The sequence below is a fragment of the Adiantum capillus-veneris genome, chromosome 17 (assembly GCF_014529385.1).
Source record: "Adiantum capillus-veneris isolate H3 chromosome 17, ASM1452938v2, whole genome shotgun sequence".
Taxonomy (NCBI): Eukaryota; Viridiplantae; Streptophyta; class Polypodiopsida; order Polypodiales; family Pteridaceae; genus Adiantum; species Adiantum capillus-veneris.
Window position 1 is genome coordinate 84,619,388 of NC_140947.1, and position 24,828 is coordinate 84,644,215.

Here is a 24,828-nt window from a genome sequence, read left to right on the forward strand (position 1 = left end):
CAAAATGAGAATCACTGGCACATGGTCGGAAAAAGTAGTCCCAGCCAAGATGCAAACAGATCCCCCTATGTCACTAATGTGGTCGTTGGTGTAGATGCGATCTATCCGAGATAGATTCACTCCTCCTACCTTGCGGTCAGAACGAGAGAAATGGCTGTCTGGGGGTCTCATTAAATCTGAGTGCTGCCAAACATCAGAAACCCTCAGAGTTATACACAAGCTGCCAACTAAGCCCCGTGCACCGTAGCATGGCCACCTCCAATCCTGTCAGAGGGGTTCTCCAACATGCTAAAGTCTCCCCCAACACACCACTGCTCTGCATGCGATTAAGACTCAACAACATGAGACCAAAACTCTGCTCGTGCACTTGCCACAATGGGCGCATATATGTTCAGGAAACCCATGAGGCACCCCTGAACCTGCATAGTAATCCACTGAGCTCTGCCTGGTGCCCCTAGCAGGCCCTCCATATGCCTTGGATGCGGCTCATTAGGTTCCCTTGCCAAATCTCGTGATTCGTCTTGCAAGTGGGTCAATTTTCTCAGATGCCAAGAGCCTGGTCAATCATGTTGTGCCTTGCAAAAGCATGAAAGTTTATGCACGTCAAATCTCGAAAGCTTCGAGATCCTTTATCGATCTTGTCGGTTCTTCCCAAAAGCAGCTGCTTGCATGCTGTGCATGGCTAGTTCATGCGACCTTGAGGGTCGTCCACCCTTGCATGGTCACACAATTCCTGCACGGGCTGCATGGTTTTACTTTATGTGTGGCCTCCCCATGGGATGGGCCCCTAAGGTTGCCTCATGGGCACCCTAAATTTGAAATCGATTGCTGCCAAGATGAGCCATGGCGGCTGCTGCCAATTGTACGTAGGTAAAAACACACCAAGAAGTCACCGTCGAGGCCGAACCAAGTGCCGTCCACGTGACAAACAAGTTGCAGGGGTTTAAGGCAAAACCGAAGTGGGTGATAAATCCTTGTTTCGTGCAGGTCGAAAACACAGCCTCCATGTGTGATGGGGTTCCTTCCCACGCGGCCTCGTTGGCCTCCTTCCCGCGTGGCCTCGTTGGCCATCTTGGTTCTGCAGGGGCAGTTTCCTGCAACCGAGAAAGAACATGAGAGAGAGAGAGAAATGAAATGAAATGTTATATTAACGTCTTCAAAAGGCCAAAATGACCTATGAGACCAATTAGTTACAAAATAGTGAATCTAATACCATGTCTGGGTACAAAAGAACTAGAAAAGAACTAGAAGTGGAACAAAATACTACTACTACTACTACAATCTAAAACTACGTGGGTGTAGCAGCTGATACAATAGGTACCCGGTAAACTGGATGTAACAGTGTGTGAAACAAAGATGGAAGAAATGGTGAGGATCCATCCTCATCTGCACTCTGGATGTCGAGAGAGTATGGCTCGAATCTTCTGTTGTAGTCTCCGTCGATGCTGTGTAGCTCCTCTCCTCAGTCGCGAGAGAGAGAGAGAGAGAGAGAGAGAGAGAGAGAGAGAGAGAGAGAGAGAGAGAGACCACATGCAAAAAGCCATGCAAGTTCATCTTTCCCCCTCCTTCATAGCTCTCCTCCCCTGAGATCTGATACCAACGTGAGAACTTGGGAACTGGAGCCTACCACTTTCCACCCAACCATGCCCTATATAGGCCTTGCCTAGCTATTTATAGGGACCCACTTAACCGCATGGCTCCGTCCTAGCCCTTGGCCTACCCGGTCCTACCCTAGGCCTGACACTTGGCTCAAAAACAACTGAGATAAATCCTACTCTAGTCGAGCTAGAAACGCCCTCTTCTTCCGTCGTACCAAACACAGAGAAGGAATCAGTGACTGCCTATGAGTAATGACTCCTAGAAGTACCGCCCTCTGAAGTCGGGCTATGGTCTCTCTCTCTCTCTCTCTCTCTCTCTCTCTCTCTCTCTCTCTCTCTCTCCTGCAATAGCGCGCAAGTTCCTCTCAGCAGCGCGCGCAGGTCTCTCTCACACAACAGCGCCACCAGCTACGCGAGCTACGCCACCAGCTGCAGCTTAATCAACCTCACTGTTGCTGCAACGCGATGCCTCTCTCTGATGGGCTGCTGAGCGCGAGGGTGAAGGGGTCTCTCTCTCTCTCTCTCTCTCTCTCTCTCTCTCTCCTGCAGCAGCGTGCCCCTCTTTGAGCACATGGCGGACTGCAATGATTGAGGACGTACAGAGCGCGCAGCCTCAGCAGGTCAGGTAGGGTTCTCTCTCTCTCTCTCTCTCTCTCTCTCTCTCTCTCTCTCTCTCTCTCATAGGTCATTTTGGCCTTTTGAAGACGTTAATATAACATTTCATTTCATTTCATTTCTCTCTCTCTCTCTCTCTCTCTCTCTCTCTCTCTCTCTCTCTCTCTCTCACAACAGCCCTGTGCGTTCCTTCCTGAGGGTTCCCTGCAGCCTTGCACGTCCTCTGCAGCGCGGTGCTGCCTATGTTGTTTTGCACATGGCCTCTGCTCTGCTCTGCGCCACCGGCTGTGTGCAACACTACACCTTCGCTGGACTGTCCTCGACGTCCTTGGCTCCCCCCTTTTTTGCGCAAATTGTGTGTTCAGGACTCCCCTCGACAGTCAATGCTTTGCACAATCTCTATACAGCTCGTGAGGTCTTCAATCCAACACATATTTCTAGAAAGCAGATCCGCCATTCATTGGAATCGAGCTTGACCACCGTGACTCGGGAAGGGAAGGCTGTTCTGTAAACACCTGAGCTATCTTTGGAGAGCCCAAGGACTGGTGAGGAGCAGTCAATGTGGAAGTGAAGGAGGTTCGGCGCCTGAAAGAGTTTGGTGTCACAAAGGGTGAATTGACAAGGTATATGACAGCACAACTCAAGGACAGGGAACATCTTACAGCCATGGCGGACAGTGTTGCTTCAGTAGAAAGCTTGAACTTTATAATAAAAAATGATTCTTTGGGCCACACCGTAATGGATCAACGTCAAGGCCATGAATGCTTGATGGGTGTTGCACAAACTGTCACACTTAAAGATGACCCTGCACAGGACACGGAAGCCGCCAATGTCTCACCTGTTTGCAAGCCGCGAGCAAAGGCAACCTTCATGCTCACGAATAAGCGGATGGCGCAAATGGAGAGGGAAATGAAGGAGTGGAAAACAGAGATGGAAGGATGGTGGAAGGAGAAGGCCAACCTCCTTCAGATGGTCTTTCATGAAGGCGCACAATGGAAGAAGGAGAAAGAGAGCCTTAACGCAGAAATACAGACACTCAAAGAAGAAGTCTCAGCCCTCAAACAAGAGAACCCAAACGTCGAGATACGGGCACTCAAAAAAGAAGTCTCAGCCCTTAAACATGAGCTTGCTAATAGAGTAAGCAATGGACTAGAGGAAGGCGAATTTCAACCCTCAGAAATCAAGGAAATCAAGGAACAGGTAAGGATGATCACAGACGAAGAGAAACTGAGTGTTGCAAAGACATCTTCATGGGCGGAGATGATAACAAGGACACAGAAAAAGACGGACGAGGCTGAAAAATGGATTGAGGTCGCCAAGAAAGGGAAAGGTCAAGAAACTCCTTGTACACAGACGCTTATCAACATGACTCTCGAAGAGGAACAAAGAAGGCGGATGCGAGCATTGCATGTGAGAGTGACCGGTCTCAAGGACATAAACAATGTGGATAAAGAGGTCACAAGCCTTACATCCATGATGGGGATGGAGAAGCCTTTGCACACAAAGGCATGGAGGGTAGGTAAGAAAAGTGATGGCACGTGAGAGTCTTCAAAGGGGAGAGCTCTCATACTGTTGGGTTCAAGCCCTTATTGGTCAGCCCGTGAGAACAAGTCTCATAGGCATGCAGTAAAGTTCAGTTATAAGCCCAGATTTCATGACACACTTTTTCTATATATAGAATGTAAGGCTCTTACACAAGATGTAATAAACAATAGCGTTATTTTTCTACTGTGTCGACTCCTGCCCTCTCTCTCGCTCTCGTTCTTTTCTGCTGCACCACGCCATGGATTGCCTCCGGCATCACCCGCCCTAGCTAGCCTCGATCCTCAACAACTGGTATCAAAGCTTGGTTCTCTAGGCGCTGCAGGTTCATGGGTGTGTCGCCAAGCATGGCGTTTTGAAAGGTGCTCGTTTGCAGCAGGTTGTAGCCGTCGTCTTCTTCCTACACAAACCTAGGCAACATCCCAATGGCGTTCTAAAACGCAGGCAAGATCGCAGCTTGTAGGCGGTGATTAGGAAGGCATATCAAAACGCAGGTAGGAGATTGGCAGCATCTCAAAACGCTGCTGTCTTGTGACGTCTAGGGGTAGCAGGCGGCATCCATCTTACTTGCATCTCAAAAGGCCACGGTGTGGCGGTTGTTCCCAGGCAGACAGCAACGGCGGGCTAGCATCTCAACAAGTAGCATATTCAGTTGCTTCTCAAAACGCAGCCCTGTTGCAGCAGTTGAATTGCCTCTCAAAAGGCTGTCTTCAGCAGTGTGATTTTGAGAGCATCTCAAGATGCTCACATTTGGTTCTATGCACTACAGCCCATATACCTGTCCACAAAAGCATCTCAAAATGCTGCAGTACAACCTAATACCAACAAAGACACCTTTTGAAATGCTATCTAGAATAGCTAGTCATAAAAGGCACAACAAGTTATGGCCGACTCAAAGCTGCACCTTAAAACACCATTTGTGGTGTATGCAAGCCAACAAAAGGCTTCTCAAAACACCATCCAGTTTGGAAAAGATTTGTCTACATGAGAAGAAAGCTGCAAATGAACAAAAGCAAGCACTAGAGTTCCATTGTGGCGAAATGGTTATCCAGTCTATTAAAGCTAAAAGTGGAGGTAGAGTGAGGTGTCAACTCTTTCTTCAATACATGTGTCAACTCTTTCTTCAGTACATGTTGATCTGGAAAAAAGACGAAGAACATCCAAAAGCAAATGATTTGCTTTCAGCACCAAGAGGTACATCAACAGATGCAGAACATGAAGATCTGCTTCGAGATTGTGGTACAAGACTTCACAAACTATTTTTTATCTGCTCAGTGTCATAGAAGTTTTATGTTTATTTGTCAACACAGTCATATACTTTTTAGTCAAAGCCTTCTTTTAGCTTGTCTTTGTCAATTATTGCCATGCCAAAAACTTTGTACGGGTTATAGACACTGCCACAAAGATAAGTGGTAAGACCTCCCAATTTTTATCAGTTCTCAGCCCATTTTTGTTGCACTCTCATGAGGTTACTGGGTACACCATAAACCCAAGGTTTGGCAGTGAACCAAAAACTCCATTTTTGGTAGCTACATATTTGACCTACACCCTATCTGTTCAAGGGGGGGTTACTGATCTAGCACCAGGTTATGGATACACTAGAAATCCTTGGTTGTGAGAAAACCTAAAACTCACGGTTGACGAGTACACCAAAAACTCGAGGTATCATGAGACGGCCTGTCTAGTTCGGGTTTGAGGGGGGGATTGTTGGGTTCAAGCCCTTATTGGTCAGCCCGTGAGAACAAGTCTCATAGGCAATGCAGTAAAGTTCAGTTATAAGCCCAGTTTGCATGACACACTTTTTCTATATATACAATGTAAGGCTCTTACACAAGATGTAATAAACAATAGCGTTATTTTTCTACTATGTCGACTCTTGCCCTCTCTCTCGCTCTCGTTCTTTTTTGCTGCACCACGCCATGGATTGCCTCCGGCATCACCCACCCTGGCTAGCCTCGATCCTCAACACATACTACACTTCCCCTCGTTGGAAGAGAAGAAGGAATTCTTGAGGAAGAGGCCTACTCTCAAAAAGACAGGTATTTTCCTAGGTGATGACTCGACTCTCTCACAGCTCGCACATATGAGAGAGGTAATGCCAGAGATTACAGCGGCAAGGGAGAAGGAAAAGATAGCCTTCTACAGAGATGGACGGGTGGTGATTTTAGAGCAGCGTACTGCATGACGGTGCGAGACCGATGGGACCACACTGAAGATGGCTACCTAGAATTGTAATGGATCTATGAGGTTGGACGTGGGTGCATTTGAGGACAGTTTCAAAGACAAGGATATTGTATTCTTCTCAGAGACTCATCAGGCCCTTGGATAGGTAATGCCACATGTGGTGGGATACAGATGGGAAACAGCTCACAGGACAAATGTGAGATCTGAGCATGGGAGTAGAGGTTCAGGAGGAGTAGCAGTGCTATTCAGAGAGGAACTACAACCATTACTGCATATTGTACGAAGAGATGATCATGCTAGATATATGTGGGTGAGACTGAGAGCTGACACAGGTCGATTCCTATATATTGCCATATGTTACTTTCCTCCCAGTACATCAATGTATGCCGCATCCAGAGGGCAGTCGCCTTTCTCTATCCTAGATGATGACATTTGGGAGTTTTCTAGGGATGTTGATATCATTCTCCTAGGGGACTTCAATGCCCGAACGGGCAACTCGTAGATAGTCTTCTACGACACTTCAGATGAGATGCTTAGAGAGATGGATGTGGGTGAGTTGGGACTTGACTGATGCTCAGAGAGCAGAGGAGTATGGGAGATACCTCATAAAAATGACGACTACACATGGATTAGCCATACTTAATGGCTTACAGCGATTTCCTCGAGTAGCCGGTTTCACATGCTTTCCACATAGACATGGGGCCAGTACAGTGGATTATGTTATGACACAACCAAGCTTTGTCCCCTGCATTCAAGATTTCACAGTGGGAGTCAGGCCAGTGGGCATAGCAGTAGATCATGATCTCTTGACACTATCAGTTAAATTTCAGTATAGTACAACCCAGACATCAGGAGGCAGGTCACACACCCGCTATACATTTACACGAGAGACTGATTTCGTTTGTTCAGAGGAGATCTGGGACCGTCTATTGGAAGGCACAACTGGCACAAATGGTACAGGCCTCTCAGTGGAGGAGTGCACCACTCTACTGACTGAGACACTACATGGGGCTGCATCAGTGGCATACCCACACACTCAGCCGGGCAAGAGACGACATTCTGGGAGCATGCCCCAGAATAGTTGGTATGATGAGGAGTGCAAAGAGATGAGAACCCAGCTTCAGAGGGATCTTCTTTTAGGAGTCATCACTTATAGACAGTCTCGGATTGCTTTCCGACGCCTTGTGCGACGGAAGAAGCGAGCTTACCTAGCTCAGATGGAGCGAGACTTGTATCAGATGTTCTTGAGTAGGGACTCAGGAGAGGCATGGCGACTCTTCCATGAGCACTCCCCTCCCCCAGTGATTACTTCACCTCATGTGTGGGGCCAATATGCGACATCATTATATACGGTTCCTGGACAGGAACCCCTTCCAGACCCTACCAAGCCTTGCCCAGCTACGAGCACTTTCTTTACACCTGAGATGGTACAAAGGGCCATCGACAGGATGAAGACCGGGAAGGCATATGATCATGACGGTCTAGTAGCGGAGCACTTTATACATGCCAGGGATATGTTGATGGAGGTTCTCGCAGTGTTGCTCAATCGTGCCATGTGTGAGGGATTACCTGAGACTTGGAGGTTGTCTAATATTGTGCCCATCTTCAAGGCTGGTGACCCTACAGAGCTTGGGAACTACCGCACTATTATGGTTGGACACACATTGGCACGGTTGTATGCATCTATCCTGGAGCAACACTTGAGTAATTGGGTAGAGGGCGAGGGTGTACGAGCAAAGGGTCAGGCCGGCTTCAGGAGGGGTTTCTCCACTCTTGATCATATTCTGACACTCAGGGCCATCATTGAGGAGGGCAGAGCACATGGGAGACGGATCTATTGTAGCTTTGTGGATTTTCGCAAAGCATTTGACATGGTACCAAGAGCTCGATTGATGCGCAGACTACAGGAGATGGGGGTGCCCATAGAGGTGATTTGGGGGATTATGGCTTTGTACAGATTAGTGATGGGACATGTACGCACTCCGGAAGGGGTATCTGATTTAGTTCACTCTACTATTGGAGTGAAACAGGGCTGCCCATTGTCTCCTACTCTATTTGGTATGTATGTTGATGAGGTGTCTGATTACATCGACAGAGAGGGTGATAGAGGTGCACAACTGGCAGGGACGTGGATCCCGTTGTTGCTATATGATGATGATATTGTGTTGATATCTGACTCACCAGAAGGTATGCAACGACAGTTGGATGCACTACGCAGTTTTGCAGAGGATAGTGGATTGTGTGTAAACCTAGGTAAAACCAAGGTTATGGTGTTTAACACCACACCGCAATGGGTCAAGAGATCAGTACCTACTTTCAAATATGGTCAGGAGATTGTGGAGTATACAGATGCATACACTTACCTGGGGGTAGTCTTTACTGGGCCGAAATTTTCCTTGAGAAGAGCAGCAGAGGTTAGACTAACTAGAGCTGGTGCAGCTCTGGGAGGAATGGAGAGGATGTGTTCGCAGGTTCAGTTCCAGGAACCTAGGACAAAGTTATGGCTTTTTGATACTTTGGTTGTCTCTACTATGTTATATGGGGTGTAGGTTTAAGGACCTTCTGTAGGCCAAGATGGTTGGAGGCGTATGGAGAAGCCCATGGTATCTATGATCTCTCAACTGATTAGAGCCAAGGCTTCCGTACCGCATGATATCATTCGAGCGGAATTAGCTACCCCCCCTATGGAGATTGAGGCGCTTACTAGATCAGTCTCCTTTGTACACAGTCTGTGGGATACTACCAGAGACAGATATGCCAGGGTGGCTCTAGAGTCCTCCAGACAATTAGCTCTTAATGGGGATACATCATGTTGGTATGCACAGATGGCATCATGGTTTCAGACACATGGTTTCACCATGGACAGGTTGCCTCCTTTTCAATACTCTCTACAGGCACCCATGAGGTCTTTGACGCGGGTAGAGATTAATAGACTCATTCGTCAGGATTTGATCCAGCTGGACACGAGGAGGACATGGATAGAGCCGATACAGGAGTTGGGCACAAAGAATGCTTCCTATAGAGAGCATTTTCTCCACCTCACGGGGGATGGGTTTGTGATTCGACCTAGCTATATGGACACACATCTTTCTCATGGTGTGCGATGTGCCATTGGCCAGATACGCACATCCTCACATCAGCTCGAGATTGAGACTGGCAGATTCAGAGGGACACCAGCAGATAGCAGGATATGCCACTTATGCCATCTAGAGCCAGAGACAGAGGTACATTACATATGTCATTGCACAGTGTACTATGAGATACGAGGCCGTTTTCATTGTCTATTCAGAGAAGGTTTTGGGCCTCTATCTAGGGTCATGAGTTATGAGGATCAGAGATGTCTTGGGCTATATCTACTTGAGCTACACAGGCATAGAGAAACTTTACTAAGGAGAGCTGAAGAGAGACAACCCCAAAGACAGATCACAGATTTCTTTACAATAGATATTGTACACCAGAAGAACAGACAGAGGAGCAGCCAACAGTGGAGAGGTCTACCCGCACTACTGGCATTCTCATAGACCGAGCATTGGAGCTAGGGAGATCTAGACGACCCCGATGGAGAAGAGGAGCTACACAGTTTCGAAGGAGGCTACAGCAAAGGATTCGAGCCATAGTTTTTCGTCGTCCAGAGTGCAGATGAAGATGGATCTCTATGAAGATAGATCTCTACTTCCCTCCCATATTGTCTACACATTGTATAGCTCAGTTCACACATTTCACGCCTTTCGCATTTAACACCTATTAGCTTAGTTTAGGATTCCGCAGTATTTATATCTTGTTATCCTAGTTTAATTTATTTTGTTAATCTAACTTTGTATCAGATACACCGCATTGTAACTTCCTGGTCTCTTAGGTCACTTTGGCCTTTTGAAGACGTTAATACAACATTTCATTTCATTTTTGCAGTGCAGAAGGAAGTAGGAGGAGGCTTAGTGTCATCATTCTTAGTGGTTTCACCAGCCATTGCATAGGAGGTACCAGCCGTTGCTAGGGCTTTGCCTTTAGGTTTCTACTCTTTTCTAGACATGATGATGCACCAAGAGAAGAAAGAGACAATCCGCATGCAAAGATGCAATGAGGATACCCCAATTTGATGAAGTCACTAAGTTTGTTAAGGCTTAGAATTGAGTATACCTCCATGAGAGAGCTGTCAATTGTCAAGGAGCGTAGTATCCTTGACAACATCTTCACTTTCTGAGAGGCGTTTGTCCTCGCACGACTCCAAGGGATTTGGTGATACCCCTCAATTTTGAGAAGGCCTACAATAGAGTTGACTGGGACTTCCTGGACGCAGGATGGGCTTCACAGATGCTTGGATCAGAGGTGTGTCAGCTCTCTACAGGCGTGCGCACAGTCAGGTGCTTTCGGCAGAGGGACGAGGGGAGCGTTTCTTGCTCACACGATCGGTTAGAGAAGGCTGCCCTCTTGCCCCCTTTCTCTTTCTGTTGTATGTTGAGGCGATGAGTAGATTTTTGACTTCTTAGCAGGTTGGCTTGCGTGGTCTTGAGCTCCCTATTAGGGCAAATGAGCTTCTAGACGCTGAGTTTGTTGACGACTCACTCTTGTATTTGGAGGGCCAGGAGGCCAATCTGCACAGGTGTGAGCAGGCTCTTGAGGTTGTGTTGTACATCAGGCACAATGGTCAATTGGAGGAAGACAGTAGATTTTTGGGTTGGCAATGCACCTATGCCTGATTGGTCACCAGGTGAGGGTTTTAGGTGGATTCCCCCAAGCACCGTAGTTCGTTAATTGGGTTATCAGGTTGGCCTGGACTTGTCCCCTAAGCAGCACACTGCTCCCCTCCTCGTGTCCATTCGGAGGAAGTTGTTGCATTGGAGTTCGGCACGGCTCTCTTTGGCAGGCAGAGTTGTAGTGGCCAACCAGGTGTTGTTGGCTACTATGGGTACATCAGGCCCTATTGTGCATATTTTGTTTTCTCACTAAGAGAGTCTCCCCTTGTCTTTGATGTAGCCCTCTCTAGTAGAGGTGGTTGTAGCCCTACGGGCAGTTTTAGTAACTAATGGAAGGATCTTTTTCTTGGAAAAAAAAAGAGCCCAGCCTGACTTTTGAAATAGTCCACATTTTTTCAATAGTACGTAAAAAACATTTCAAAAGGCGGAGTACTGTACGTTAAAAATACATGTATTCATTGAACCCACATTCTCAATCTCTCAATATCCCAAGTCTCTCTAGTGCTTACACTACACAACTATTGGAATTGGTTTATTTTTATGTGGTTTCTCTTGAGTAGTGTAGGATGTGTTCTATTAATAAGAAGCCACACACAATCCTGTCAACCTACAGATAATATGTGGAGGCTCGATCCATCACATTCATGGTTTGTGGTATGGCATTGCATTTGTCTTGAGAAATCTAAATTTGCCTATCATGCTTCAGTATCGACATAGATATCCAAGCGGATAGGATGAATAAGGATTGCTTTGCACACTTCAAGGAGCGTCCCAAGGGGATTTCTATCCGGGCCTGATGAGATTCAACTGACAAGTTGCATGCAGATCCTGATGAGGTCCTTGACATAGTTTCAGATTATTTTGAGCACTTGTTTACTGCCGTCATTGATGTCGGCATGCCAGAGCAGAGGTTGGTCTCATGTTCAGCCTGAGGTTACAAATGTTATGTGCCACACTTTACTAGCCCCCTTCTCTATGGAGGAGATGCATGAGACAATGGTTGGCCTAGATGGAGTCCCGTTATGCTTTCAGGCTTACAACACATTTTTGACATAGGAGAGATTCCTGCCTCCATGTGTTCGGGACTCATTTCTCTTGTACCGAAAGGGTCCCTCTGATAGTGGAGACCGATCACTCCAATGTTTCCATGTATGACATCTTTTCTTGCATGATTAGTATGCGCTCGAAACCCCTTTATGCCCGATCTCATACATGCTTCACAGACAGATTTTGTGAAGGAACAATGTATTGGATCTTCACTTTCTATGAGGGAGTTGAGTGGGCTCTTCAAGTAGGACAACCAATAGATTTCATGCTTCTTGATTTTGAGAAGGCTTATGATAGAATTGATTGGGGTTTGTTGGAGGGCACTATTCCGAGCATATGATTTCCTTTGTAGTGGATCAGAGGTGTATCTGCATTGTACCGTAATGCGTCACGATGAGAGACCACATTACTGTCATGGTCTCCACATGGCTCTCTCTCTTGGACTGATCCTCCTCCTGGCATCAATAGACCAATGGAGAAAGAGTGGTACATGCCTCAAGGCTACAAGCATGGCTGCCATTTAGAGGACATGTAGGTCTCTGCACTCCTAGGCTTGCACCAAGAACTAGGTGCTTTGCCTCTGCATTGAATGCCACGGGACGGGCTGCCCTGAGGAGGAAACAAGGAGAGATCAACAATGCTACCCATAACTGCCGGTGGTGCTTCTCTACTGTTGGGGATGAAAAACGCTAGGGCTGAATGGGAAAACATTGGGGCTGATCTGTAGCAAAAACGCTAGGCTGATCTGCACCCCCTACCCACTGCCCCTCCCGGGACTGCTGCCCCTAGGGGCACCTGCATCCTACACCCAAGGTCCTCTGCTCACACACTCTCCCTCTAGTTCCTGCCTTGCATAAATACCCCCAAAGGTGCTGGCCAGCCAGCTGTCCACCAGCCCCCATGACCTCATAAATGGGAAAGAGCAGGAAATAGGCACCGGATGCCCAAAAGAGCTATGGGAAAAATAACAGCAGCCTGCAGGAGCCTAATGGCCAAGGAACCAAGCCGAAACCCTGAGCTATACATGAGTGCTAGAAATTGGGACCGACTGGAAGTATCTAGAGAGATGCTTGAACTCTAACACAGCCGTAATCTATAGAGTTGTAACCCTAGCCTGTGCTGTCGTGCACCAACAGTTGCCTGGTCCCGCATCTTTCCTACACGCTGCACCTTGCACGACCTCACCTGTGTGCTGCTATTTGATGTACATGACAGGGTTGTTGCTTGAGGCTTGCAACAGCTGCCCAATATCTGCCCTTGCTCTATGCGGTCTACCCCTGTAGCCCGAGCTTACTTGCAGTCTGTCTAGGTGTTCGAACCCTAGCGGTTGGCATGATTTTGCAAAATTGTTTCAACCAGCCATTCTCAAGCTTTTTTGGAGGTTGGGGGTTCTTCACGGATCTGTGTGATAGGAGAGGAAGCCATGCCAGATTTGCCTCCCCCACCTTTAGCTTGGTTACCCCTTGAGCTTATGCTTGCTTGACCTCGGAGGACACTAGAGGAGATGTTTAGACCATATCCTTTGGAGATAGATGTTTTGCTTATTCAAGCCACAAAGAGAAGAGGTCATATGTTTATTGTAGAGACACTCCTACTTTCAGGACTAGTCTATCTCTAAAAAGCAGGGAAGCTAGCTATTGGAATGAATTTACAGTAGTGATAGAGCTCATGATTCTTCCAATCACTTGGGATGTCAGATGAGTATAGCGAGGAGCTCTTAGAGTTGAAGAGGATGCCATGGGGAGATTAGTATGGCTTTCAACATCAAACTCATGGTATTTACCTTTTAGTTTCCTCATCAGACCAGATTGGCCACATCCATCGGTAGTGACAATGTGGAAGATCAGAGAGGCAGCTATTATTTTGGGTACATATGAGGTGAGTTTAAGTAGATGGACTCAGGAGATGGCCAGTGGCATTTGTAGAGGTTATTTAGTACCTTGGATATGATCTCTTTCTGAGATGGTACAGTTCATTGTAGATACTTGCACCCATAGTTACAGCGAGTGTCTTGGAGAGTATTGAGGAGGATGCCTTGTGCATAGGTCCTGGAGACCATTATAGATCTCCTCCATGGTTGTCACAAACTGTTGATGTGTCAAGCCACTGAAGAACAAAGCCAACCTAGAGATCCCGGCCGAGAAGCCTAAACCCTAGAAGCAGCAGAAGAAGTTTCACCATGTCATAATAATCAATATCTAATTCTCCTAAAAGATTTTCTCATATTAAACTGATCATTTAATGTGGGGAAGTGCCAAGGGAGAAAAAGCTAGAATATTGGTTAAGCTAGCAGACCGGCCACAGTAGGGATCCAAAGGAGGGAAAATAGGGATCCAAAGGGGGGGCCATCTGCAAAAGAGCCATGTGAAACAATGGGCCAAAAAGACCCTAAGGTTCAGCCCATTAAGACTTCCAAAATGCTAAGGTTCCAAAATTCAAAGGTTGTGTCCAAAGGTCAACCCTAGGAAAAATTGGATGCTTTGTGTATGCCCTAAAAGTCTTTGCACATCCCTACATGGGAGGGGGCGAGCCCCAAAGCTAGGGGATGAGAGAGAAAGCCACACACACACACACAGGCTCCCTTTACACAAAGGGAATGAGGGACACATGTCAGCTCCCTAGGCCAGATGCCCACAAGGTGTGCCCAGTTCCTATTGGAAGACCCTTGAAGTGGACCAATGAGACTTAAGCTAGAGTAAATCTAGTTTAATTAATTTAAAAACATTTAATAAAAGAAACCAATGAGAATTAAGTCTCCTAGAAGACTATTGGGCAGTCTCCCAAGGGGCCAATGAGCATTCAGGAGCCCCATGGCTTGCCTGATTCCTATTGGCCAGGAGGCAAAGGGGTCCAATGAGAGTTTAGTTTAATTATTTAATTACCTAAAGCTCTCACAAAAGGGGAAAGGGGGACACATGTCAGAAGGCTATCACTTATGCTGCTTAATTCTTATTGGCTTGACCTGGGGAGGTCCAATGAGGCAAAAGCCAGACCTAATTAGCAGCTAGGGCTCGCCCAAGAGAGAGGGGGGGCTGATTTTTGCTTGGCATTGACACACACACTCTCACACTTGACCATGTGTGAAGGGAAAATACTCTATCTCCTCCCAAGCTTTAATGGAGAGCTCATCACCTACTCCAAGCTTGTGAGATAGAAGCCTACATCAACACTTTCTTGGCATGTGGATGCAAATCCAACCAAGAGCCAAGCTTCAATGCATGCTCATCTTCTCTACCAAGCTAATTACTAAGCTAAGCTATGCTAATATGAGTGATTATGTGAGGAGATGTACATCTTTCTCGTAAGATACTTCTTTTTCTTCTCAATCTACTCTCATACCCTGCTAGCTCTCACCATCTTCGAAGGTGTGTGAGGTCTTGGGTCTGAGAACGGGGATAATTCAAGTTGTGTTTGATTAAGTGTTTTGCTTGGTGTATGAAGCTTCCATCTTCATTGCACTAGCTAGTCTTGAAGGAACACAAAGAATTGTATTGTACAATGTCTCTCTTGATGGGAGAAACCATAATACAAAGCCTTTTGGAGGGGGGACCGGCTCCATGCAAATCCGGTCCTCAACTGTTGTCAATAGTTTAATTTCTCTCTCTCTTTTGAAAGTATTGTCGATGCTATCTAACTAGGTGTTATGCTTTTTGTTGCTCTCTCCACCCAAGCACTCTTGTAATTCTCATTAGGAATCTATTCTAATGAAATGCCCACTATGTTCATGCTAATTTCCGCTACACATAAGATTATAGGCCATTAAATGTTACATTGGTATCAGAGCTCAAGGTTTCTCTTTTCTTGCTCAAGAAGGGAGGTCCTCAAGCTAGCTACAAATGGTTGGTATTATTAATTGCCTGTGAGTAAGTAGAATAGGGATTTTTCAGCCTTGCAGTGCGCCTGCCTTTGTGCAGTTAACGGGGCATCACCGTCGAGAGCTATGGTCTTAATAGTGGAGTCCTACGGGGCTTGCCTACGGCTTAACCACTATTAAGCTATTAGAAGCTTGACAGGAGCCGGTGCTGTTTTGGTGTCGAAAGACCCTCTCTTCTATTCCTTGCAATTAATGGTATTCGAGCCGCGGGTACAGTAGCTTGTTTCTAAAGGGGTAAAGAGGAGTAGCAACTAGGGCTTGAAGTGCCAAAGTACACATAAAAAGTTTACACCTAAAAGTTGTTAGAATGGCTGACAATAGTAAAGAGAGTGAAATTAATGTTGATAACTTTGATTTTGCTCATGAGCAAGCTACTAATGATGCTTCAATGCTTGTTAACTATCTAGTTTCTAGGCTTCAACAAGCCATGGGCAATCCATCTCTCCAAAGTGAAGTGCAACGGCAGCTCCGTGCTCACGGGATTCTCCAAGCTCATCACCATGACGAGAGAACACCTAGGAAGCCTCCTTGTGAGACTACCAAAAGAGGTCTCTCTCCGATTCGGGAAGAAGAAGAGAATCCATATGAAGGGCTCAAGAACTTACTTCTTGATGATGCATCTCCTTCCCAAAGGAGAACTCAAGAGCCTCCACCGAAGGAACGAGAAAGAAGCGAGTCTCCCGTCACCTCGGCGGAGATGGCTCCACGAAGACGGCGGGCTAAACGCTCTCCATCACCACCAAAGCGGAGAAGACCATCACACTCTTCTCCACGCCATAATTCAAAGAGGGATGATAAAAAGCAAGAGAAGAAAAAGGCGAGAAAGAGGACACCCTCTTCTCCATCTTCTTCATCCTCTTCCTCTTATGAAAGCTATGGTGAAGACGACAAAGATCAAGACAAGAAAAAGGCGAGAAAGAGGTCACCCTCTTCTCCACCTTCTTCAAATTCTTCATCTTCTGAAGCAAGTGATGGTGCAACTTTTGAACCATCAAAAAGAAGAGGCCATAGGAAATCCTATGCCGCATGGAAGAGGTCGTCCAAGCTGAAGAAATTCAAAGAGGGAGGGAAGAGAATCTCTTTCCTTACCTATGATGGCACCTTTGGTGCTACAGACAAAGTTTTGGCCTTTATCCAGCAATTCGATGCGGCGTTTGGAGATGAGGGCTTCACGGAGTCCTCTAAGCTACGCCATGTAGCTATGCACTTTCAAAAGTCCGCCAGACAATGGTGGTCTAGTCTACGAGCCAACGGTGAAGCTCCACGAACATGGAAGGCTTTAAGAGCTTCCATTATGAAGCAGTTTTTGGCCACCGATGCCAAAGACAAAGTACTCACCGAATGGCGAAGCTTAAAGCTCTCTCCCAATGAATCCATCCACAAATATGTAGACAAGTTTTGGGACCTACAACTCAAAGCCACTGTCTTCAAAAAGTTGGATTTTGGAGAGCAAAAGCAACAATTTTGTGCGGGCTTAACCGAAGAAATGGCGGAGTATGTCAACTCCCAAAGGCCACGTACCATATCGGCGGTAATACACCATACTATGGTGGCCTCGCGAATCAATTTCCAAACGGGGGGTAAAAGAAATAATAAGCCCCCGGAAAACAAGGGTTCCAATGAGCCTAAGGGGAAGGACAATGTCCAAAAGTCTCCTAAGGGCAATTCCAACAAGGCTAAAGAGAAGGGAGTTTACAAAGGAAAGAATAAACTCTCTCCTGAAGAGCTTGAGCGTTATGTAAAGATAACCGGTGTTTCAAGTGCGGCGAACAAGGGCATGTATACCGTGCTTGTCCCCAAAAGAACAACCGCCAAGATCCTCCTAGAGCTTCTTTGGTTGAAATCCAAGAGGAGGAGATTCACCAAACTCACCACAAAGGATCTTCTCTATGCCATGCTTGGGGAAAGGTAAGAGAACATGATGCTTTTATTCTCTTTGACCCTGGTTCTACTCACAATTTCATATCTATGGAGTTAGCCACCAAGCTAGGCATACAATCCTACGAGATGGGAGATATCCTACCCGCAGACAGTGCCTTCAAGGGGCAAGAAGCTTCAGTCACTCCCTTAATCGGGAAATTGAGGCTTCATGTCCAAGGCTATGTGGACAAAGAGGACTTCTTTATCTCTCCTCTCAAGCATGAGGATGTAATCCTAGGGGCACCATGGTTTGACCGCCTAGCTGCCGATGTTAAATTTCCTGAAAGGAGAATCTCCTTTAAGTTCAGGGAAAAGGACATGTATATAGATGCTAAGGAGATGGGTAACACCATCCCCATTGTACATACACCAGCTTTCAACAAGTCAATAAAGAGCTCTATTTCCGTGTACATGATTTTTGTTAAAGATTCTCAAAATGAACCTAATGCTTTAACAAAAGAAAATAAAAGCAACCAAAAGGAATTAGAGTTATCTAATTTTCTCAAGGGGTTTCAAGATGTTTTTATTGACGACATCCCTTGTGAGCTACCTCCTAAACGAGGTAATGACGACCATGCAATTGAACTTCTTCCAGGAAGTTCACCGCCTAACAAACCTCCTTATAGAGTTTCTTAAGCTCAACAAGAGGAGATTATGCGGCAAGTGCATGAGTTAGTTGAGAAGGGCATGGTTAGGCCTAGCTCATCTCCATTTTGCTCACCTGTGCTATTAGTGCAAAAGAAAGACGGCACATATCGTATGTGTGTCGACTATAGAGCACTAAATAGGATCACTATCAAGAATAGGTTTCCCGTTCCAAGGGTAGAAGACCTATTTGATAAGCTACAAGGATCGACCTACTTCAGTAGGATTGACCTAAAAAGTGGCTATCATCAAATAAGGATAGTTGATCAAGACATTGTAAAGACCGCATTTCGTACTACATTTGGTCTTTACGAATACATTGTCATGCCTTTTGGCTTGACCAATGCACCAGCCACATTCAACCGCTTGATGGAGAAGCTGTTCAGGCCTCATCGAACCTTCACTGGAGTGTTCTTTGATGATATTATCATCTACTCAATTCATTGGAGGAACACAAGCAACATCTCCAGGTAATATTTCAAGTTTTAAGAGAGAATAAACTTTATGTTAATCGAAAGAAAAGTGAATTTTTCTTGCAAGAGATTCAATATTTAGGTCACATTATCTCTCAAGATGGAATCCAAATGGATCCATCCAAGTTAGAGGTAATAAAAGGATGGCCTAAACCAAGGAATCTTCATGAACTAAGAAGCTTTATAGGTATGTGTGCATACTATAGACGCTTCATAGAAAAGTTCTCACGAATTGCAGGACCATTACATGACCTAACAAAGAAAAATGTTAGGTATACATGGTCTGCTAAGGAGAACAATGCTTTCGAAAAGCTTAAAGAAAAGCTTATCTCTCAACCTGTGCTTACACTACCGGATCTCTCAAAACCATTTGAGGTCCAATGTGATGCTTGTGGTGATTGCCTTGGGGCTGTTCTGCTCCAAGAAGGGCACGCCATAGGCTATGAGAGTCGAAGGCTCGACCCTGTTGAGCAAGCTCTAGGCATATACGAAAAAGAACTCCTTGCAGTTCTATATGCCTTAGACTCATGGAAGCACTATTTATTGGGGACTCCTTTCATTCTGCGAACGGATCACCAAAGTCTTAAGTACTTCATGACGCAGACCAAGCTCTCCGACAAACAAATGAGGTGGGCAAATTTTCTTTCGCAATTTCATTTTCATATTGCTCACATTGCTGGCAAGCATAATCAAGTAGCCGATGCACTCTCAAGACGACCGAGAGTGAATGCGGTTTCCATAGCAACTCACAATGATCTATCTTCAATGATAGATGAGTATGCTATTGAACCCGATTTTAGAGATGTGATTTCAGCCCTTGCATTAGGGAAGAAAGAAGAACCATTTACTTTACAAGATGGTTATCTTCTCTATGGCAATAGACTATGCGTTACTAACATTAAATCGGAAAAATTAGCACAAAAATAAGGTAGTTGATAGGGCATACGCACCACAAAAGATAGAAAGAATTAGCACAATATCAATTGGTCGTAACTAGGACGAAAACTTCACAATGTGAAGTCTGCATGTCCGCTATACGACTACAAATCAACTTCTCCACACATCAACTTCTTTAGTCAAAGTGGGCTGCATTTTTCCTACTTGTTTCGCTGTTCTCTCTAGTTTCACTGTTCGTTCTCACCAGGATAGTGAGTGGTCTTGTGGCGGGAAACCTGTAGTAGGGCTACCGTGACAAGGGCTACAATATCACTGCATAGGACTGGCAGTTAGTTACAGTTGGTCATAAGTTCCCACGAGACGGACTCTCGCCTAGGTAATGACACGTGGCAAGTGATACGGATGGTGGTCTAGTGGACATCGTGGCCAGATCACCATCACCTCTGTTTGGAGATAGGCTTTAACAAGATTGGGATATCCGCTAACCGTTGGTGTCTCTTTAGGAGATATATATGTGTGGTTCGAGACATCATTATCATCATCATCATCATCTACTGTGTATGGTCGAGCGTCTTGCGTCTCGAGCCTTAGAGTTCATGCACGGCACGTCTACACCGCCCCTGCACATTGGAGCCAATAGTCACAAGGGACGCGTCCCGAGGAGTGGGTACGTTGGACGCAGGACGGGGCTCAAATGAAGTTTTAGTGTGAAAAAGAGGGTGGGATGGAAAACTGGAGACGGGAAGCCCAAAAATGGGCGTCCCCTATGACTATGATTGGAGCCTCGACACCCCCATTGAACCCTTGAGTCTGGGCTTGGAGATGAGTGTGCTACCAGGCCAAAGTCTATATGGTTCTTTGAGTTTATAGACTTTCACTGAGTTTCGAGTCTGCTATGCTTTGAGTCGTCGTTCCATTTTAGTGTGATGTTTTCTTTTTGTTGGAGTGAGGTTTCTTGCATATTGCACTGAGCAACACTCACTGTAGAGAGCACGAGACACTTCGCTACAGTACGCCATCGAGAATGCATCTCGTCAAGCGGGTGCTTGATCAAAAATTTTGCATACTGAGGATCCTTGAAATAATGAAGCATCTGTTGAGCACAAGTGTCGACCTGCTATTGATGCTGCATCTCCATTCTTTCGCATTCAGTAGGTGCAGACGGTCGTACTCTTCCAAATCTTCAGTAGATGGTCAATGTACGTTTGAATCTCCATTACTCTCTCTTGAACCTGAGTGGTTGTGTGCCATAGTTTCCTCCTGGCGTGTACTGCAAGTAAAGGGATCAGATCCTTTGTAGAAGAAGAATCATCTAAGCTCTGATACCACTGTAATAGACTTGGACACTCCAAGCTGAAGATCTAATGCAACACACGTGAGAAAACTGAACGAATTGAATAAAACTGTAAGGGCACGCCATGGCGGAGTTCCTCGCCCAGAGAGATCTTTGGGGCCACTTCTCAGTATTTCTTTATTATTATGCTTCACAAAGTACAATGTTCGAGGGTCCTCTTCTCTCAACAGTGCTCCCAAGCTAGTCTGCCAAAGAGAGACCTTGGCAACTCTTATAAAGGCTCCTGGCCCAAAAGCAATACATGAAAAGCCTCAAGTTCAAAAGCATCTTGCCCCAAAAGCTAGCGCTACAAGCTACTGCAAAACGCGTTGCAAATCGCGAGGGTTCGTACGTTGTGCCATGTCAGTAGTTTGCCGCAAATCGTGAAAATCCGTACGATGTGTCACGTCAGCAGTCTTTACGCAAGTAGGGCCCCCTGTTTTTATTTTAATGTCTTGTGTCCCCTTGGGCCCCATCAGACAGGGTCCCATAAGTTGGGGAACACTGGCCTTTAAAAAAAATAGGCCGAAAGTTGATAAAACTTCTTCTGCATCTTTCACTAGGGTTTTGACCCCTCTGTGTCTAGAGTCCGGCCTTTAGGTCATTCCACGTCATCGCTTTGTGGCATATCCCCCTCTTGAATAAATTGTAATAACCCTCGATTACGCCTGCAAAAACAGACATAGGACAAAACTAGTTCAATAGATACCGACTCTGAGTAGCGACACACTAGACGACTTTTATCCAGCACTTGCAAAAGACAACAGTCACTGAACATTCACATCACTATCCCAGTCGAGCTCTTAAGAGTAGAATCATGATTGTTGTAACTTATTTAGCAATCACACCCAGACCGCGCTGTTCTCTTAGAGGTGTCTTGATTGACTAAACCTCGTTATTATCATATCCACATCACTCCTCAGGTGAACAAGACAAAAATGCTGCAAATATTTTGTCTCTCAAAACAGGCACTCAAACATTACACATGAAAGTGCAGATGTACAGAATCATTTTAGGGATTCCCATTTCAAAAGTACTTTACATAAAGTCATTCAGTAATAAATTGTCAGCCTACCAGTATCCCTGAAATCTCCAAAGAAATCAGTGACCAGTATGCACAACCAATCTAGAGAGTGGTATGTTGTTTGCTTATTAGTGTGAGCATTCATGATGGGTTTGTGATGTGGGGGCCAATTGCATAGTGTTTGTGATTTTGCATGCTATCTTTCATGGCTCTCCCAAAGATCTGGTGTTCATGCTTACATCTTTGAAATATAGATGAGACACTATACATCGGTGTGACATTCATTAGATAGGTGCAATTTTTACTACGATTTGCAGCATCACATCATGGACCATGTGGAAGGCCTGTTGTGCTCACAATCTACGTCGCAATCTTCACTGACATCGGCTATCTTGAAATCTACTGAGTTCTACTTAGACTAAGCTGCTGCATGCTCTTCGTGGCCCATGGAATACTTCAGCAGGCTCCTCTAGGCTCCAGGGCAGCAGAGCGGCGTAGATACTCTTTCCTTAGGACATGCTTCAGTCCTGCCACATCACCTGGCACTACGCACCTCCGCGATCTTCCAACATGCCACCTTGATGTGTCCATAGCACATTCTTGTATTCCCCGTCTTGTACATCCTCTGCATGATAGGCCGTTTAGCATCCCTAGAGATCTCTTTCGTACACAGTATACAGCCACTTTTCCTGAAAAAAGACCTGTCATATTAACATTGTGTAGAGGCCAAAGTTTGACAGTAGGACCTATCAAGTACACCATTGGTTACATTTCACTTTGGGCATCATGCCATGAAGGCATATAAAGAAAAATAAACTACAGAAATTGTTATGTTTTAAGAGTTTCAATTACATTTACAAGGACAGTTTGCATGGGAGAACTAGATGCCATCTTGTTGCTAAGAGTTTGTATTCTCTCCTTGGGGAGTGTTGTATGAAATTCTCATTTTAGTGCTCTCCCTTCTATGTAGCCTGTCCATTTTCCATTTTCACAGTGTTGTCATGGCGAGTTTCCAAATTGGCCTTATGCGGATAGCTTTTGAAGGAATTCTGAAGGTAAATTATTGCCGCAGGTTTAGTGCTGCATAAAATTCTCCTGAACTCTCTAAGTGTGGCCTTTTTTATGGCTTTTATTCGTCTCATAGTGATGTATCTGAATAACGCACCAAATTCTACCGATAGAACTTATCTTTAACGCCTACTTTGAGAAAAGCTATAAAAACATCAATAACAACAGGATTACAAAATTGTGATTTTTTGTTATCTAATCTTGATGGAAAATACAAGATTGTATGGAAAACTGCTAGTGGTCCAAATACATCTGTAGTGTCCACATTTGGGGCTCAATCTTGAAATTGTTTGGTTTTTGCAAAATGCACCGCTGTATCTTATTAGGTAAATGGACTTATGCAACACCCTTGCTGTCCAATTTGAGGATGAACTTTGAAAAAACGTTTTCTATGCTTTTTCCAGTCTATACGTGATTTTCGAGAGGACGATGCTGAAGTTTCTGATTCATTGATTATGTTTTTTGATGCTGCATCGCTTTATGAGTGGACTGGCTTCCTCATTGAACTGAATTCAATCGTGAATAGAGTAAGCATAGCCTCTTTTTGGTCTCGTTTTCATATGCATTGTAAATGCATAGATATTCTTGATTTGGCTCTGACATTCTGTTCTGCAGGCAACCCAAAAGCTGATAGACGCCATGTATCGTGTGGCAGCGGAAAGTGGACAGCTATCATGAAGAGGGTTAAGCCTTTTGGTACTGATCTAAATAGAGCTTTGGACATGCAGGGCAATTCCACTTTTTGGTCCTTTTTAAAACCTATGTGTCTAGGTACTTGCAACTATTGGCCATGGTCAAATCAAAGATTCTATTCTATGCTTAAGTTTCCTATTTACTAGTTCAGGTCAGCTTGCTTTAGTTTGGGATAGCTTTGGGAAGCAAGCACATACACCAAACTGTGTTTGTAGTTTTCAGTTGTGCTAGGAGGCACAAGAGCTTTATGAAAAAACAGCCTGGTATGTGTACAGGGGTAGGTGCCTATGTCTCAAAGGTAGTGTGTGTATCTGTAAATCCAAACTTGATCTATTTGTTATAGCTTTCCTTGGCAAGACTGAGGATATAAGAGGCGCATGATGACTTTTGTGTTCCTGAGTGATGCCAATTTTGATGCCCAACAACACTAAATAATGTCTTTCTTCCATGGTGCTATCACGTCTTCTGCATTTTGAGTGATGTATTGTGGTGGTGTGAAATAAGAAACTATCGTGTATGTGAATCCTTGATAAATAACAAATTTGCGTTAAGTGTCCAGCTCTTTTGGCCATCTTTGGCACACTTCACAGTTCGTAGAGCTATTGAAGGGTCATAGCCAGCTGGCTTGAAAATTGAAACCCGAACCTGAAGCTGAAGGCGGCCTTTGATGGTGATTCCCTTTTCAAAAGCAGTCGAGTTGTCAAGTTGAAGGCAGCTGGCATCCAATAAAACTGTATCTGAAACTTTATCGCTAATACACGTTGGCCACTTTTCATTTTGAAAGAGGATTGGCATTCTTACCACATTTTTTTTTCTGAGAAAAGCTGCTAAAATTAAAGAAAGAAAAAAAGTACAAATGCCCCTAAGGCAAGATAGGACTCATTGTACATCCAGTCTAGTTGGTGAACAACACTTGCCTTGCCAATGATGCACCCCCCTTCACTCGACCTCCGGACAAGAGCAACAACGTAGGGTTGCTACAGCATCACAACTTGATTTGTCGTCTCATTTGCTTGTTTTTGTTCATGAAAACCATGCCTCAATTATGTTTCTCCATTTTCTTCTTTCCCTTATATACAACCCAACAAAATTTCACGCATACAAGTTCAACTCTAAGCATTGCTCACATGTACACATATGTCATTGGTTGAGAGAGAGTACCATTCTCTCTATGGTGTAGATTCACCGGTTTAAGGAACATTGTAGGATTGTTTTGGAAAA

The 24,828-nt window shown here is 45.2% G+C and overlaps 1 protein-coding gene across 1 annotated transcript in view; it reads left to right on the forward strand.

The window, feature by feature from the left end:
- Positions 1-24,008, forward strand: part of LOC147437605 (uncharacterized) — a 46,487-nt gene extending 22,479 nt beyond the window's left edge. Inside the window, exons 3-4 of the mRNA XM_086486584.1 lie at positions 23,319-23,441; positions 23,530-24,008. Coding sequence (XP_086342710.1) covers positions 23,319-23,441; positions 23,530-23,592 — 186 coding nt within the window. The 3' untranslated portion in view covers positions 23,593-24,008. The remainder of the gene's footprint in view (positions 1-23,318; positions 23,442-23,529) is intronic.
- The last annotated feature ends 820 nt before the right edge of the window (positions 24,009-24,828 follow it).